This window comes from Limulus polyphemus, unplaced genomic scaffold (genome assembly GCF_000517525.1).
Source record: "Limulus polyphemus unplaced genomic scaffold, Limulus_polyphemus-2.1.2 Scaffold1027, whole genome shotgun sequence".
Taxonomy (NCBI): domain Eukaryota; kingdom Metazoa; phylum Arthropoda; class Merostomata; order Xiphosura; family Limulidae; genus Limulus; species Limulus polyphemus.
In genome coordinates, this window is record NW_013666637.1 from 323,310 (window position 1) to 343,125 (window position 19,816).

At 35.1% G+C, this 19,816-nt stretch overlaps 1 protein-coding gene across 10 annotated transcripts; it reads right to left on the minus strand.

Annotated features, from left to right (window-relative positions):
• Positions 1-239: 239 nt before the first annotated feature.
• On the minus strand, positions 240-15,824 carry LOC106461773 (TATA element modulatory factor-like). 10 transcript variants are annotated; one of them, XM_022388814.1, is made up of 3 exons: positions 15,742-15,817; positions 13,885-14,032; positions 240-5,790 (listed from the first exon to the last, which is right to left on the minus strand). In XM_022388814.1, the coding sequence occupies exon 3, from the start codon at positions 5,448-5,450 to the stop codon at positions 1,326-1,328; it is 4,125 nt and encodes a 1,374-aa protein (XP_022244522.1). In that variant the 5' UTR covers positions 5,451-5,790; positions 13,885-14,032; positions 15,742-15,817; the 3' UTR covers positions 240-1,325. The 10 variants fall into 10 exon arrangements, with proteins under 10 accessions (XP_022244522.1, XP_013777081.1, XP_022244521.1 ...); XM_013921627.2 differs by having other exon boundaries at positions 15,343-15,811; XM_022388813.1 differs by having other exon boundaries at positions 13,885-14,035; positions 15,343-15,811.
• Positions 15,825-19,816: the final 3,992 nt, after the last annotated feature.

Genomic DNA, 19,816 nt, shown 5'->3' on the forward strand with positions numbered 1-19,816 from the left:
TTACACAAGACAATTCACTTTGCCAGTCAGAAACAATCTTGGCAGATAATTTAACAAAAAACAAGTTAAATACTAGTAAACAGTGTAATGCTTTTCTTAACCTCAATATCTTATATCTGCAGACTACAAGTCTATAACACTAGTGTTATTTTCCATTACACTTTAACTTATTTTGTAATCATGTTGGTAGAAAAATGTTATATATGACTTGTATTTCAGAAAATCAATATGCAAAGTTGTTTTAAAAGTAACACAAGTATTTAATAAATTTAAAAATGAACCAAAGATTCCACATTAGGATAATTTGCATAACTTACAAACAAAATGATTAAACAAACATTATATACCTTAAATGTAATGTTGTAACAAATGGTGAAAAAGAAAAAACAACAAAAACATCTTTCATATTAATGAAAGCCACAGCTTGAAACTGATTGATTAATGTAGGTTGCTTCAATTTGGTCCCTAGTTAATGACTGGGGGTTGTTTCTGTCAAAACTCGCCTAATTCAAAGAAGTGGGCTATTATAAAAGATACCCCAATCCTTGAATAATATTCTTCTCACTAAAAACTGGTGGAAAAAAAATGGTAAATAAACTTTTTGCCCTATTCTATACATACATGTGGGTTATTTGATGCAAGAAACATACAACTATATTACTTGCCATAAAATGTTCAAAATAAACTGTTTTTATACTAAGCATGAAGTAACCACAAAAAGTTATCAGAGATATTTCGATTAGTATTTTCTTATTTTCCTACTTTAATGAATCCAACAGCACAAAAAAGACCCACCAGAAGATTTATAGAGGTGCATAAAAATTGCTAATTTTAAAATATTCTTTATAAACTTCAAGCCAATTATTTAACCAACCAACAAAAAAATTAAGTAAACCTTAACACCAAATTAGAATACTATTCTTTCAAAGTACATATCTCTTAAACAGTTCTAAAACATATACACATATACAAACTTGTCATGCATAGTGTGTTACTTTGCCATTATTAATGTTTCCCCTTTATCTCTGAAATATATATATATATTTCAAAAATAAAGGGGAAAACATTAATAATGGCAAAGTAACACACTATGTATAACATATGTTATATCAATTTGATTCACAAATTACTTGTAAATATACATTGTACTGTACAACCCATTTAGTGGATGAAGTGAAAATTATGTTTATTGACAAAAAAATATATATATGCTGTATATTAATAATTTTTCATTTAAAATAAATTACTAGATAATTATGAGCTGAATAAGACAATATTTCAGTGCCAGTCACTTTATTTATTGTGTATTTTAAAACCATGCTGAACTAATTTTCCCTAGTTAAAGCATCCAACTGGTTACGGAAAGCCAATTTTACATCTTCTAGATCTAGCTTTAGTTCTTCAGCTTCTTCCACTTTTTCCCCATACATTTGAAGAAGTGTGTTGTATTTCTGCTCCATATCTTGGAACTCTGACTGCAAGTCTTTAAGGACACATAATTCACTGTCTTGATGGTCAATTTTTTCATTTAAATTCACTAGTTCCTGAGTCATGGATTCTTTCACTTGTTCCAGGTGCTCAATTTGAGACTGCAGAAGGCCTAACTGACTTTCTTTTTGCTTTAGCTGAGATTGCAAGTTTTCCAAAAAAGTTGCATCACTGGTTTTAGAAAAGTGGTTAAAAGCAGTTGAACTAGAATAAGAGCCCCATCCAAAATGCTCACTTGGCTCCACTAGGTCAGGCTCCCACTGGTTCAAAGAGTTGCTGAAGGATAAATGATGAGAAGAAGGTGAAGTTGAGTGGCGACTACTGGTTCTACTAACAGCCCCAGATGAACATTTCATCTGGTCTTTTAAAACTTCTGCCTGTCTTTTTTCAGTGTCTAACTGCTGCTGTAATAATACTGTTTGTGCTTCCAAATTCTCCTTCTCCTTTTGCAAGTCTGATAGCTTCTTCTCTAAGGTGTTCTTAAGATAAGCATTGCTGCTAACAGATTTTTCTTTCTCAAGTTCAATATTTGCAAGTTTTTTAGAATTATCTTCAACTTGTTTAGTTAAAGTGTACACCTCCTGTTTTAAAAGAAGATTTTCAGACAGCAAAGAGTTGGTCTTTGATTTCAATTCTTTGCATGTTTCTTTAGCTGTTTTCTCAGATTCTTTCGCTAACATCAGTTCTTTTTGAGATTCGATGAGTTTTTCATTTAGGTTTTTCTCCAACCTTTCAAAAGACATAGCCTGCATTCGTAAGGTTGACTGTAAATTTTCTACTTGTCTTAACAGAGGTCTTGTTGCTGATGATATATTCTGATTAGCATCTTCAGTACGCTGATCTGCCTCTTGTAATCTATACCGCAACTCAGCTATTTCTGTCTGAAGTGTTCCTACTTGATGTTGGCTTTCCTGTTCAAGTTGACTAGTCATAGATCTTGTTTCTAGTAGCTGAAATTGCAAAGTTTCCCTTTCTCTACTATACTCTTGCTTCACATGTTCTAAAGTTTGACGCAGTTCTTCTTTAGCTGCTATTTCAGCACTCAACAATGCTTCTTGAACTTTGCTATCTTTTTCTGCATTAGCTCTTAACAATTCAGCCAGTTCCTTTGAAGATGCTTGTAAAGCTTTATTTAAACTTACAACTTTTTCATGGGCATCTTCCAAGTCACTTTTTAATGTTGATACTTCAGTCTCTTGTTTTTGAACAGTAGATTTGAGTTGTCGAATAATTTCAATATGTATTTTCTCCTGTTCATCTTTAGCACTTAAAGATTTTCTCAATCGATCTAGCTCTTTGGTTTGACCTTCAAGTGTTTCTTTCTGTGATTTAATAATTCCATCATTTTCTTTTTCTTTGACCCTCAGTTTTTTAATAATGTTAGATTGCTGGAGCTGTTGTTTAGAAAGTTTTTCTCCTTCTTGTAACAATTCTCTAATCTGCTGGTCTTTATCTTGAAGGATCTTTTCAGTTTCTTTAACACTCAGACGACTAGCGGCTTCACTTTTTGCAGTTTCTAAGTCTTGAAAGAGTTTATCTCTTTCCTTTGTAGCATTCTGAAGCTTAGTGTCTAAATCAGCAAGCCGCTGTGTGAACTCTTGGGTCAGGCCAGATACCCCTCTGCTTTCATTGCTGTAAGCTTCCTTTACTTGACTGAGTTCATTCAACAGAGAGCTATTGCTCTCTTGCAGTTTAATATTTTCTCTACTTAGTTCTAATATTTTTTTCTCTCTCTGATTCAAAACTTCTTCGATCTCTGTCATCCTCTTCAGCATGCTGTCCATGGCTACTGTGTTAGAATCTGGTGTTTTTCTGATGTTCTCACCATCTAGATCACTCTCTTCTTCTGTTTCCTGAACAGCAGGCATTATTCCTTCTCTGCCAGTATCAGAGGATGGACTTTCAGATGATCTACTTTTGTTATTTGGACGCAAAGTCCACATGTGTTTCAAAGGAGATAAACGATGGTATTCTCCATTATCTCCATTTGGTGAAATTATTTCAATATCTGATGATGTGGTTGTCTCAACTTCATCACCAGATGTATGTCCACTGTTGAAGTCAAGTTTTTGAAGTTCTGATCGTTCAGATAGAGATCCAGAATTTCCCTGTGTACTTGGTAGTGATGACGTATTATCTATGTCATCCATCACACATTTCACAAAAGAGCTTGAAGAGCTTGTTTCATGTGAACCAACACTATCTGAAGATCTAGCCTCCCAGTCTTTTGCATCTCTTGGTTCATCTTCTTCACTACTAACTCGTATTTCTTGCTTTTCTACACTAAAACACTGACAGAGTTCACCAAAATACTCAGATTGAGATGTTTCCATATTTTGTTTTTCCTCCCATTCATCTGAAGAATTTTGAATATTAATTTCCATGGGCGTGTTTTCCTGATCTCTGGATAATGCTTGAGAATCACAAGAACTAACAGGTAACTCTGTGAACAAAGGGATATCCAAACTTCTATCATGCTGCATTGTTGAAATTACAGTTTTGTTTGAGAGACTACTCTCTGTATTAGTTTGTGAGTCACATAATCTGTCTTTTTTACTAACTATTTCATTGCTTTTTTGAACATTTGCTTCCTCTTCAGTTAGTTTTTGTTTACACTCTAGTTGCTTTTCTTCTAATGTATTGGGGTTGCAACTAGAAGCCAGGTGTTGATGTTGAAAATCAGTTTGTTCCTGCTCTAAAATAGTTTTTACATCTTCTTGAGCCATTTCCTGATGAAACATTTCATCTTCAGTGCTCATATTATCACTGACAACAAACTCTTTATTTTCTACAAAAAATATGTGTTTCCTATTATGCTGCCAATCTGTTTCAGTATCTGAAATATTTTCTTTTATTCTATTTTTTGGTGATGTATTATTATGCAGCATATCTGTAATACTTTCTAGTTTCTTTTCTTCAAAATCTTCAAGATTGAAAGTTTCTAAGCTTTTTTCCTCTGTGGAGTGAGCCATAAGGTCACTACCAGTCAAGGTTTCTGAGTCACTTGAATCATTCTGTGTTACTGGTAACTCAAATTGTTTATGAAGTGGATCAAACTCTTCATCACAAATAAGAATTCTATCTTTTCTACTTATTTCGGCATTCTGAAACTCAAAGTTTTTAAAGTCTTTTTTCTGAGAAGTATCATCTGTTCTTTGACTGCAATAATATAGTGTCTCTTCCACATTTTCCCTGTCTTTGCTTTCCTTATGTAAGTATTCACCCCTATCAACAATACATTCTGTACTTGTACCTTGAGGTTCATACAATTTAGTCTGAAAATGGTCTTCTTTTTGTGCTACTTTCTCTATATTAAACATTATCGAATCAATTTCAAGAACTTTCTTAGAAGAAAAACCAACATTTTTTTGGTCATTATTCTGATTCATGAAGTTTTCACTTTTGTCAGAATAAATTGACAAACTATTAGCTACTTCACTATCAAATTTGACCTGATCATTAGTGTCCTTATTTTCAGTAGTAAACAATGCCAATGCTGACATGTTATCTTCTTTCTTTTGCAAAACCTGTGATGTTTGTGGTTGTTGAACTACTGTATCACCAATATATTTTGCTGTAGATCCTGCGGTAAGATTCTCAATACTTTCAAATGAGCCTGGTGTTTCCTTAGAATCAAAAAACAATCCCCAGTCAGACCAAAATTTTGAATTTTCCTTATCATATGTTTCATTGTATTTTAATTCTTCCAAAGGGTCCAACATTGTAGTTTCTGTCTGTAAATCTTCTAGCTTCTTTGGTTGGGTGTTTTGTCCAACAGCTAATAGATTTGTCTTTGGTTGTTCCTGGAATGACCATGAATCCTGTTTGGCTGAATCTGTTGTTTTTCTGTGACTACCTTCTGATTCTTCTTGAATATCCAAAGCCTTATCTATTTTCTTTTGTGCAGAAGATAATGCTGATTTAGCAAAACCAACAAAACTGACTGTGTTGAACCAGCTCATTTTCTAGCTGTATCAAAAACAACCATGAATTCTCTTTATGCTATAAACTTTTTGTTTTTTTGTGATTCATTTACTCTCCACAGAAATCCCCCTAGAAAAATATTTTGATACATAGATTTCAAGACTAATTCTTTGATGCCTAAAATTTTGATATTGGTGAATAAATCAAGAATTAACAGAGTTGGTTCAATTCACCGATACTCAGAAACATCCATTATTAAGTTCATACCACATGCATGACTTATTTTGAGGAAAATACACTAATTACATAAAAACTGGAATAATTGCACTTTCTGTGACACAACTGGCCTTTTCGTTTTCTTCACCAAGCTTTGAATAGCTGTAAAGACAAAAATAGTTTAATTTTATTAGAAAAAGAATCTGTTCAAGCATAATGTTTTCAATGCTAAATCCACACATTAATTTGAGCAATTTCTTTGATTTAAAAAAATTTAATTTTTTTATTTTCCAGTCTGGCATTTAATAATGAATAATATTATGTAATTTGAATGTATACAAAAAATATTTGCACTTCTGAAATAACACTTCAGCTTCTCCCAGGTAACTGAAATCTTAAACCAAGATATTTCACTTCTTCAGCAAAGCTTCTTTACCAAAGAAGTGAAACATCTTGGTTTACGATTTCTTTTCAGTTACCTGAGAGAAACTGAATTTTTTCAGAAATTTAGAGAAATACTCAGGTTCCTTTATCAAATTGTACTTAAATATAACAAGTTATTTTCACTTGCAACAAATTAATTATTTTTTATATAATACAGGAAGTTACATGTATGTGACTTCTGGAATGATGGGGTTATCAGCAAAGAATAGAAATTAAAGATACTTTTTCTTTCTTATTCAAAATATGTTAATGTTTTCACAGTCTTTGCACATTGGAACAATTTACTAGATTATGTAATTTATGGTAAAAGGTTTTTTTGGTCAAGATAGTGACTGCTTCACTCAGTAGCATCATGGCTCTACCTGGTCAACCACAGGCAGTTCACCCTTGTCTTATTCAGTAGTGACTTGAACTGGTGTTTGGTAATTCATGTACTACTCCATGAATGCCTAGGAGCCCTATAGAAACCATCTTGCATAGTCTTGGGATGTCCAGATTGAAAATGGTCCCATCATTAAGATCCTAAACTCATATATTTGAAGGATGAGGGGAGGGAGTAATAGAAAGAAGTCAAGCTGCAAAAGTTACATGTCAACTTCTTGGGCTTGAAGGCATAACAAGAACACAGATATAACTCTCATAGTGGCTGGTGAAAGCTTTTAGTCAATGAGAGAGCCTCTCCTAATCTGTACCACATTCTTAAATTGTGTGTCTTACTTAAACTGTAGCTTTATCCTCTACACCATAAGCTCTACATGACCGTGGAAAATGCACCTCCATGATCACAGTTTCACAACTTTACAGAAATCAGAGTCAAGTACAACCAAAAAGTGTGTACAAAATAAATTCTTCAAAAAATATTTTTGCCTGCTTTTAAGAATCAAGTTTATAACAAGAATTCTGACAGTAAAACTGATAGAAAAGCATAATAGATACCTGAAAAGTAGTGAGATATTAGGTTAAAGTAGGCAGAAATATCAGAATTATTAAAACTTAAGTTTGTTGGTTGAAAGTAAAGAGCTGCCAAATAGTTTTTCTTTCAATGAACTACAGTAGTGGAGCTTCCCACTTATGTGTTATGACTGCTATTGTTCATTGCTGATATTAATAAAATTTTACGAAACTTGCAAATTTGGTGATGACAGTAGGAGGCTAACACTGTGAACAGTGTTTTAAATAAAGCTCAAGCACAGTGATTAGTCAAAATAAAAACTATAATGTATTAAGAAATAAGATTTCAATCACTTAATGTATAGATACATAAAAAAAAGGTTGATTTAAATATGAGTATCATCAGGATTATCTTTATAAAAACATTTACTACGGTAAGTAAAGAACAAAGTATTTAAAGATGAATAATGAAAATCCATATTGAATAAAAAGCAACCTTAAATAAAAAATTCAGCTCATAACAGTCATACCTTGACATTAAAGCTCCATAGTTCACAGAAAAAAAATGGGTCAACAGAGCTGAATAAGCAGCCTAGTGTACCTTGTTACTTTGCCACCCTGCTACCTCTTGTCAGAATGTCAAAGTTCTTAACATACTGTGTCAGCTATATTGAGGATATCTCAGCCAGATGAACAGAAATTTGGAAAGAATTTCTAACCATCATCATATGTCTTTGTGAACAAGGACAAACATTTCACTCCACCAACAAAGGCACAGTAAAGAAAGACTTGGACCCTTTCCTGAATTGTTTCAGACAGCTAACTGCCTGGATGGGTTAGACTACACGAACAGTCTGTTCAACTAGTTACAATTCTAATCAGTCCAGCCCTAGACTCCATCTGGCATTTGGATGAGGAGCAACTCTAGGATTTCAAGGCAGTCATCATCAAGTTGTGCAGGAAGTTTGGCAATCTATTGGGTTGAGTTCAAGGCTTAGAAGAGCACAGATCACCACTGAAAGCTGATGATCAGCACATGATAAAGCTTACCCTGCAATGTATTCACCAGATCATGAGGATATCTTCATAGAAAAGTTTGTGGAAGGGCTGCCCAGCATCACTTAGGTGTGAGAGAACTTCTCACCCTTACTAAGAGTTTCTGTTGTGATATGACACAGAGTAGTAACTGCTAGTCAGTTGAGGAAGATGCCTATAGCAGTAGCTGCAGTGAACATACCTCAATCAGACTGTCCTATTCCAGGTTTGAATCCAGCTGAGGGCTAATTAACCACCCATACATCCTAGCATTATGATGCAACCATACTGATATATATATATATAGTGAATTGATATGGTTATACTGGTCATCTGATAGTTTATATGCTACATCACATGCCTCCAATGTCTCTGCCTAGATGTTGTTTTGAATGAAAGGAATGATTCACATGTTTTGATTGGGAGCATCGAGTCATTTTTGAGTAAAATGACCCTATTTGCTTAGCAGAATGGCAGCTAAAGCCTATCAGTTTCAACTAATGGTGCAACAAGTTTTTCAGAAAAGCTAACAGCACACACTGAATACTGCAGCTGTAGCTTTGAAAAACTAGAGAAGCCCAAGTCAGATCTGGCCACCAACAGGAGGAGTGCAAAGAACAGATTACATCAAAAGGTGGTCAGCCTAGCACTTTCAGAACTAGGAGTCTGGATATGTGTCTGTCAGGTAAAAGGGTGAGAAATAGTTCCTGGTTGCATAGAGACGGTGGCCAAAACACTGGTAGATCTCATGGTATATCGGGAAGCAAAACACAATATAAGCCAGTCAACATGAACTTTGTTCTGGCAAACAGAGATAAACTGGACATGAATGGAGAAGTCACACTTTAACTATGTCTAAGAAGTTTAACTTAAAGAAAATAGGTAATTGTCCAAGACCTTGGTTTTGGCATTAGTATTCTTCAAATGGATATACTATGAAGCTTAGCAGTAAATTTTTGCCTATGCAACAGGTGAACTAATGTTCCAAAGTAGTTATCCATTCTCAGCTAGATGGACCCAAGAAACAGTGCACTGCACAAGTGTATTTGGGAGAGGGATTCACAGTAACCCATGTAAACAACTCGTGGATCAAAATATTACATTCCCACATTCCCAAGTAATTTAACTGCTTGAGGAATTTTATCTTTCTTAGTTGGCTTCTCCAATCAGAAATGTGTGGTCCATCCGTATTCTGTTTCTTATGACCAATGAAAGTGAAAATATTGCATGTATTAAATAAAAAACAACTCATGAGGAAATGTAATCTTTCTGACAGCCTTCCCAAGAGTGAATGTAATTTTATTTCAATATTTCTATCCCTGCAACTGGTGTTCTGTGGTTTAATATGGACAATGTATAGTGCACTGGTGCCATGTAGTTATAGTATCTATTCATGAAGCAGGTTGTTTCCTTCCAGAAAGCATGTAGCATTACCTAGTAGTTATCTGTCCAAGGGAGAATGAAGTCCTAGTATTGTTCTGAAATTACAGACAGTTTATTATCCAGCTGCCCACTAGAATGTTCATTTGTATGGTAAGCAAAGTGGAAGTAAACTATGCTAACGGTAACACCAAGGTTGCATCTGTGTCACCACATCTGAAAGTATATACATGGATACCAATACATCTGAGATTGCTAGTTGAGAATTGTGTAGACAATCTAAACTCAAAGCAGTGGCAGCAACTCTCAGTGACTTGTTGGTAAAATGTGCTGGTATATTTACTTGACTGGATGGCCAATTGAGTTGAATAACAGTTATACAACATCACATAGATATTTGTGATGAACATTGGATTAAACCAAGTACCATTTATGTAGGTTTGTCTACAACACTAAAATAATTAGCCAGAGCTAAATACAGTGGATATTAAAGAAAGGAATAATATAGCCTTCAGAGAGTGCATGATCATTTTCAACAATGATTGTCAGAAAGAAGAAAGGTACACCAGGTTCTAAATTGTTTTTAAATGGGTGAATGCAAAAACTCACATTGACACCTTTCCATTACTATGAATACATGAATGTATAAACACATTACAAAAAGACCATTGTTTCAATACTTTAGACTTGGTATCTGGATATTGAAAAGTCAAACAGGTTGACGAGAGCAGACCTAAGGCTGCTTTTAACATGAGAAATGGCTTGTAGAAGTTTTGCATTATGCTGTTCAGCCTGTACAATGTGCCCACTTTTGACAGGTTAATAGAGCTTACACTGAAAGGGCTGTAGCAGTAAAAATGCCTCACCCATGTTGACAAAGTCTTGTTGTTTGATTTCACATTCTAGTCTGTTGCTGAGAACTTGGAAATGGTATTTAGCATATAAAAAAAGCAGGATTAAAATTGAAATCTGGAAAATATGTGGTCATGCATACAGAAATGGAATTTCTTGGCCATATTGTTCATGCTATGATAGCAGTGGTGTGAGATTGGCCTCAACCTGTAACGAAATGAGATGCAGTTTTTCTTGGTTTCACATTGTATTACCTATAGTTTGTGGACAATTTCTCTAGGATTGCCTCATCATTGCTGGCTCTTATTAAGGCAGAAATACACTTCAGACAGAGTGAGGAATGTGAGTAAGCATCCCAGTCCCTGAAATATGCTTTAGTAGAAGCTTCAGTGTTGGCATCTCCATGACAGGATTGTGAATTCCTGTTAGACACTGATACCAGAAACAGTGGAAGTAGAGCAGTGTTATTGCAGATGCAGGGTGGTGTAAGATGTATAATTGTGTTTAAGTCATATGTTCAAAGCTCCTGAATGTATGATGAAGGAAGAGCTGCTTGAAGTTGTTCTGTTTCTGAAACACTTCTGGCACTATTTATATGGTATAAAGTTCACTGTTTGATAAACTTTAAATCTCCAAAGGCATGATAGTAAGCTGGATAGTAGCATTACAGGAGTATGATCAAGTAATATATTGCTTGAGCATACAACATTGAAACATAAACAGACTCTCTCCAGATGGTAAGAACTTGTCCACTGATTGAATGTCTGAATTCTGGACACCAAGTGAGAGTTAAAACCATTTATGATACAACAATGCAAGCCATGTCATAGGGAATTCCATTAGTGGATATACACCATAATTAATGCTTTGGGAGTTCCAGGAAGAGCAGATGAAGGACCCAGATCTAGCATGGGTGCTCCTTGCCATATAAAAAGGAAAATAATATCTAGCTCAGAATAAGGAATGTAACACTGATGAGAATTTCTAGACTTCACATAATATGAAGGCTGAAGGGTACCAAGGTGTAACACACACATTCTAGTGTTTAATAGTATCACTTCTAACCATGTTGAAGTTGAGACATTCAGCAATGGTGTGAACACTACATGATATGTGCAACTCAGAGGAAAAGTTAACCTAAACAGGGTAAACTCCAGCAAAGAAATGGATATTGGTGGTCCACTTCTGGAGGCAGAAAGAGCTCATCTCTGTATACTCATGGTCACAGACTACTTCATAAGTTGACCAAGGTATATTCACTGGTCAATACATCTGTACAATCATGGCTGACACACTGGAAGAGCAATGGATAGCCCAGTTTGGAGCACCTGAAGAAATCCACTCAGATAAGGGAGTTATCTTTAACAGCCATGTTAAAACATGGATGGTCACACTAGCATATCAGGTGGATTTCAGACTATGGGACCAATGAAGCATTGGACACTAAGTCCAAACAGTGCCCTGCAAAAAGGCCTCACGAGTTACCTAAGTTACAGCCAAGAGCTGAATTTCTAACAGTGAATTAAACTTCTAAAGTGACATTGCTAAGAAATGGCCACCAAATGAATGGAAGCCTAGAAACTGTACAATTGAGAAGTAGCAATTCCAACAATGCTCCATGCCACCTTCCTTGTCAAAAGAAGGGATACAATGACTAGGGACAACTCTGGAGCAGACCAGGTAGGCTCTGGCCAAAGACAAAACAGTGACCAACAGCAAATCTACAGCTGCTTCAGAGTATCTACTGTCAGGGCTCAAATAATGTTAAGGCGAGTTAGACCTTTTCCTGGTGCTGAGATAAGAGTAAGTAACAAAGCCAACATTGGAAAAATGAGAAGACAACATGGAACAAGAATAAAAGAAAACAAAGACAGCACAAGACATGAAAAAACAAGATTCAGCCATTGTGGAACACACTATGTCAACTGGATACAAAATAAGCTGGGATAAAACTAGAATTATCGACACATTAAAAAATATTTCTACATTAAAACAATAAAGCCTTCACTAAACAGAGGTTCGGGATTAGAGGTAAGCAAACTATAGGTACCATTGATTAAAGCTACATGCAGCCATTCCACTAATCAGAACCAACCAATCACAACACATCCTCCACAATTCACCAGGATACTATAAAATACCTGCAACAGCTTACATACACATTGACCTGAACACAAAAGACTTTTGAAATGTCATCCTCTACACTTGTTTTTTTTCTACAACAGGCAGTTGCTGTCCATTCCAGTGTACTCATCACTGCAAAGGTTATTCCCATCAAAAATATATTTAGAATTCTAATTGTGATATCCCACATGTATTACCTCAGGTTTATTATAATTAAAAGCCATCTGCCATTTATTTGCCCAACTCACCAAATAATCCAAATCCTTTTGTAAAGCTGCAGCATCCCCCTCAAAGTCAGCAACACCCAATACCTTAATATCCTCAGCAAATTTAAGTCATTTCTTGACCATTTCTTCATCTATGTAATTAATGTAAATCAAAAAGATCAAAGGTCCTAACATTGAACTCTGAGGTACCCCACTGTGACTTGTGACATTAATCCAGTTTGACTGAACTCCATTTATAATAACCATCTGCTTTCTTCCATATAGCTACTTTTTTATCTAATGAGTCAATTTACCTCCTACATCTATGGATATTATTTATTCAAAAAAAGCTTTTTATGTGGCACCTTGTTAGATGTTTTCTGAAAATCCAGATACACCAAATCCACAACCTTACCCACATCTATATAACCAGTAACCTCATCAAAAACATCAAAAGATTAATAAGGTAAGATTTTCCCCTAGAGAAATCATGTTAACAATCCAATAAAATTTCAACCAGAACACCAAGATCCTTAATATCATAAGCAAAGTTAAGTAATTTATTGACCATTTCTTCCAGATAGTGTACAGTCTACTTTTTCCTTGTTTGCAGATGATACTCAGATATTTAGATATCAATGTTCAACAGTACAAATGATATTCATATCATTCAAAATTACAAGGATGAAAAATGGAAATTGTCAAGCAAATGGCTTATAAAATTCCATCCTGACAAATGCAAAAACATAATAGTTGGGCAAACAAAAGATATCATAAATTATCATCTGTACAATGACATTAATAGAATCTGTTGACTGAAGAAATCATTTAATGAAAAGGATATAGGGATTAAGATATATGACAGAGCAAATTTTGAAAACATATCTAGTTAAAAATTAATAAGGTTGAAATAAAAGTATAATGGGAGTATTAAGACAAACCTAGAGTTTATTAGATGAATAAAATTTCAAACTGTTCTTTAAAGTTCTCATGAGAACCCACCTACAGTATGCAGCAAACATTTGGTCACTTCATAAAAAAAAGAATACTTACATAAATGAAAACATATAAAGAAGAAAAAACTAACTAATATCATCACTTAAATATATAAAATCCAAAGAAAGATGAGTGAAATTAAGCCTACCAGTATTACACTTCAGAACACTGATTCTCAAATCTTTTTTGTTCACATGTCATTTGAATATTTTTTAAATTTCAGTGGCCTTCAGTGGGACCTATACATCACACTGTTACTGCCTTTCCATAATTACACAATCTTTCCAATATATAAACTACAAAGAAATATTATTGAAATTAAACCCACCAATATTACACTTCAGAACAATGGTTCTCAAACTTTATTTGTTCACATATTTTTAAACCTCAGTGGCCTTCAGTGGGATCTATACATCACGCTGCTTCTGCCTTTCCATAATTACACAATCTTTCCACAGACCACAGATTTAGAACTGCTGCTTAAGAAGATTAAGGAGAGATATGAATGAAACATAAGATCATTAATGGTATCTACAACAGTGATATGACAAAAAACTGGCTAAAAATAAGTAAAGAATGTGTCAAAATTAATCCAAACTGTTAAAAAAGAGAGAAAGAGATTAAATATAAGGAAATTTAATGATGAACAATACAATGTCAGAAGTCACAAATAACAACATATCTACTAATTTTTTGGAATATACACATTCCATCTTCAGCAGGATGGAATGTGTAAATTTTCAAATGTTTATTAAATATGTTAACAACACTTCTGAGGTTGCATTGTTCATCATCAGATTGCATTTTACACCTAAATAAACCTAACTTTAGCCAGAGAACAGTAAACACAAGGAATAACCTCCCAAAGCATCAAATTTAATTACAATTAAAAATCATCAACTAGAAATCACAGTAACGTTATTACATCACGTGAAGAAGATACTAATTAGCTGTATACAGAGGCAATTATGCCTGCATATACCACAGAACCTAATTAAATAAAAATTGTACATACATAAATGATAGACCCTGCATTCATTGATTACTGTTAACTCATAGTTCCTTCTTCTATTTCACTTTTAATTAATAAAGTAGTGTCGAATAGCAATGCCAAAAATGACTTACAACATTACAAGTGTATTAATGACCTTATAGTAGTAATAATATTTCATTTGATGTGGCCTAACATAGTTCCAGTATCATTGTCTAGTACTTTTTAACCTTTAACATTAAGTTTAATGCAAGCCTAATGTATATAAACTGTATGTACTTACATAAACTATACTAAATAGTATACTCTACTTGAGTATTGCATGATGATACATGTGGGCTTTCCCTGCTTTAAGAAGTCTCCAGGCTACAGGAGACAGAACATATAGGAAATGCGTGTTTTATGCTGTACTACCTAGCCACTTCTACATTTAATGTAAAAACATAACAAGAAACATCAAAGAAGGCCACCATTTTGCTTGGGATTTAATCCTTTTTAGTTCTTTTTGATAATTAGACCTATTTTTTCTCTACTATTTTCACTAATATTTAGTAATAATAATATCAGTCTAGAAATTCTAAACCATAGTATTACTGTTAGTTATAGTGTAGGGCCTATTCATGATGTTAGGGAAATATATAGGTTCAAAACAATCAATACAAAACAAAAATAGGAAATCAAACAATTTCAAAAGGTGGACCTTAATTCATTAAGGGTAAACTGAAAATCTTGGCCTAGACAAATTCACTCACAATTCCTCCTTAGTCTTAATGATTTAATAATAATGAGAATTACCATAAATCAGTTGAAGAACAACCAAATTGAAACTGCTTTCAAGTTCAACATTCTTAGTCTCAATGAATCTTCTATTTTTATAATATTATTATTAATAATAAACGAGTTTACTCCACAACATTGTATCTGAAAATGACGTATGTCTATGGCCGAAAAGTTGAACATTAAATTCACTCATGATAAGACTCTAAAAATTGTTGAAAGCAGTATATTTTATCTTTATTTTTCTGTTATCAAATCGTGGTTCCCACTCTTCACTACGTGCAATATTAGTGGTACTAGTAGCACTAGTCTTAAACAAGCACTGTCGTCGTTAGTGATTATTCAGTACTATTACACATACTTAATACTTAGCTTTGATTTTAACGTGAAAAGTGTTTAAATTTACTTCTAACATACTTCACCGTATATTTAAAATTGATGTCGCTATACAGTATTTTTCATACACCGACAAGTCAATGATTTCAATGTCGACATCCCCAACTAGTAAATACGAGCATAAGGTTAAGGTGCCACCTACCGTAGTAGAAAAAAAATTATACTCTGAAGATCTACTCGGGATTATATAAATGTGAAAAACAGTAGGAAATTTTTTTATGGTAGCTAAACCAATAAACCTGTCATATATTAATAAAATAGATTGTTCCAATTTTTATGGCATTGTTTTCCTTTTCAAACAATGATTTTTCAGTTTTACCCTAAACAATTCTGAACGAATATAATAGGGTAATCGTTTCTGACTTTGTTGCCTTTACCCGCACGTGTTGCATGGCAGTATCTTTTCACCTTGGCTCATGGTCTTTCTTTGAAGAGTGTCTCAGTTAAACAAAGATGTTAATTTTACCCTTCCATAATTAGCATTGAATATATATATATTAATTCTAAAAATAACTTTTCATACTTACATAAATGAAGTTAAAGTCTTCCCAGAAACCAAATGTACGAGATCATAAACACCCATGAATCCTCTTGTTCAGATAAAGATTACATAATTCAACCAGTGTTCCATAAAAGTTTGTATCAGTTTGACTCCATATCTGCGTCTGTCTTTTGTGAAAGAATAGGCCAGCCAATTCTAGAGATGATACAGCGATTTGTACAAATTAATATGAGTTGGGGTTTATTTTTCTTCTATATGCTTATTTAGAATGATCGTTAACATAGGTAGTCTAAAGTATTATAGAACATACTAGGTCTTTGGCCTAACATAAAAGTGCTGTATTTCCATGATTTTTTCTTTCTTACCTCAGCTCTTGCTTTGATCCCATCTTCATCTGGTGTAGAAATATGAAATATTCTTTCCACTATAGTAGCCAGTAAAAGTCATGAAACGAATCTAAAGCTGACCATTTGGTAAAATACAAATGTACATGAACACCACTTATGAATAAAGATTTATTTTATTTGTTCATTTGTGTCATTTGTTTTCCTTTATTGTCCATATTTGAAATATCATTCCACACAACAATGCTGGAATCTACATTTCGTATATTCTCGATTTCCTTCTGACCAATTTACCTGAATATCACATGGTTAAGCAGTTAACATAAACACGAGTGAAGATTAGATATTGTTACGCCTCTGTGTTCGTTTGTTAATTTTCCTTAAAAATGCTTTCAGAAAAAACTTTAGCGATACAAATCCTTTCTTAAATAAAACTAGTTTATTCTTTCTCAATACAACTTTGCAATACACTTAATTTCCACAGTCACTTTGACTTAAACACACGCTATAATTCACAACGATTCACGCCTTTTACTTTCGGTCACTACCACGCTTGACTCAATTGTCTGTCTCTATATCTTCAATCTCTATATCTGCAACTATTCTATCTCGTCACTTCTTGCTGGTCTTATATATACAAAATAGAGAGCGTCTGGCAAACGCTCGAGCCTTCACGAACCTTCTAGATACTCATTACGTGTTACCAGAGTCACGTGAATTACGCTGTCGTAACACTGCCCCTTCCTTAGTATTGTTCGTCCCGAACTATAGCCACTTACATTAAACCAATAGATAATTAACAATAACTTGATAAAATGTACAAAATTTACAAACACAAAATTAAAATTCAACAAATTCTCTTAATTGTACAGGATGTATCTTCTTCCATACTGGTCTCCATCTCGTTGGCTTCTGCTTAACGTGGGGTTCATCTGCTCCATCTGGAATTGTCCTATTATCGGTAACATTCACATCAGTGGTAATAACTTCATCAAGGGCTTCACTGTTTCCCTTCTCAAAACCGGGTAGAATTTCTTCTTCGACAGTGGCTTTTTCAGGTGACACATCTTCCGCAACATTGTTTGTTTCGTTGTTCACTTCGTTTAAACTGAAATGTTCTGGACCGTGATAACGCCAAAGCCTGCTGGCATGCACCACCTTTGCTTTACCTCGCCGACCATATTTTATTCGGAAAGTCACGTCTGAGAGACGATCCATTATGTCATATGAGCCTTCCCATGGAGAAGACAACTTAGTAGACTTCCCTTTGGTGCCAGTTGTCCCTCTGATCTTAACCAGCGTAATGCAGCATGGTCTGTCCTGATGGTAAACCTAGCCCCATAGAGGCAAGGATGGAAATATGTCAGACTCTTTACCTCCATGTTACACAGTAGTTCCTCTCTGGTTTAATCAAAACCTTACTGAAGTAGGCCACCACATTTTCGTTTTCACCCACTTTCTGAGATAACACTCCTCCAATTCCGACATCACAATCTAGTGAGGGACCTGGAAGCTTTAGAAGTGGAGCTGAGGCCAATTTTTCTTTCAATGTCTTGAAAGCATGCTGGCAAGAAACTACCATTCAAACTTTGGCTTTTTGGTCAAATCATGTAGTGGAGAAGCTATAGTTGCAAAGTCCTTCACAAACTTCCAGTAATAGATACAGAGTCCCAAGAAATTTTTTAACTCTCCCACGTTGTCTGGTGTTGGCCAATCACGCACTGCTTTCACTTTGTCAGTATAAGTTTGCACACCATGCTCACTTACATTGTGACCTAAGTAAAGCACCTCTTTCTGGAACAAGTGGCATTTCTTGGGATGGAGTTTGAGGTTTGCTGCTTTCAAATGCTTGAATACTTCCTCTAGCCAGGACATGTCCTCATCAAAAGTTGTTGCAAATACAATGACATCATCCAGGTACACTAGGACTATCATTCATTCTAGGCCTTACAGTACTCTTTCCATCAGCCTCTCAAATGCTGCTAAGCCCGAATGGCATCACATGGTATTGCCAGAAACCTTGGCCATAATTAAATGCAGTCTTAGGTTTATCTGCCTCAGCCATTTTCACTTGTTGGAAACCCTACTTTAAGTCTAGAGTTGAAAACCACCAGGCTCCACTTAGGGCATCAAGAGTATCAACAATTCTTGGCAGTGGGTATGAGTCTTTTTTCGGTTATACTGTTAAGAGCTCTGAAGTCCACATAACAACGTTGGGTCCATCATTCTTCTGGACTAACACGATGGGAGCTGAACAGGGACTATCTGATTTCTCGACTATCTCTTCCTGAATTAGGCCATCCATGACCTTTTCCATCTCTTGTCGCTTTGCCGGAGCTATTCTCCTTGGAGGGATCTTTATTGGACGGTGATTGCCTGTGTTTATTCTGTGCTCCACAAGGTCTGTGCAGCCGATGTCATGATCTCCTTTTGAAAAGACGTCTGCATAATTCGCCAAAAGTTCCCTAACCTGAAGAGCCTGTGATGATGACAAATGGATTGTGCTTTTTTATAGAGGTCAGTTAAATGTTCTGGGGTGTTTGTCCTTTCTTTATAGTTGTATTTCTTGCCTTAACATTGACTAGCTCTACCTCCTGGCACACACCCAACGATGCCCCTTCCTTAAGTGTCTGCTCACATTTAGAGAAATTATGTTATGGGTACTACTTGATGACCTGTCACAAGTGGCCTTCCAATCTTCACATCCGCTGGCCTGGATGGGTATTCCACTGCTTCCACAAGCATCAGGCTTCCTTCGGGATGTTCTTTTATTCTACTCCAAATTATCTTCTCTGACATAGGGGGAATTGTAGTTGACTTGTTGTGACATGCAAATCAACAGATGTAGCAACACCTATTGGAATTTGGCCTTTGTTGTTTCCAAACGTCATTTTATCGAAGTTAACTACACACTTCCTCGGTAGTAAGTAGTCCAATCCTAATATGCATTGGTCTTCAATGTCAGCCAAGTATACTTTCTGTCTGTTCTTCATGCCCATGAGCTCAATAGTTACCCATACTGGTCCCCACAACCTTGCATAATGTCCTTTCACACCACAGAGCTTCTGTACAGCTTCTGGTACTCCTTTGTGATCCAGCACCTTGATACTCACAAGGGTTTGCTGAGATGCAGAAACTATGACAAAGTTGCACATTTGGCCATCCAGCTTTCCTGTCACGTGGACACTATGTGTGCTTGCTATTTTACACTTAGCTGTTGGGACTTTTACAATGGGGGTTTGTGGGAGTC

Coding starts and splice junctions, on each gene's coding strand:
- LOC106461773 (XM_013921626.2), bottom strand. CDS start 5,450: ATGAGCTGGTTCAACACAGTCAGTTTTGTTGGTTTTGCTAAATCAGCA.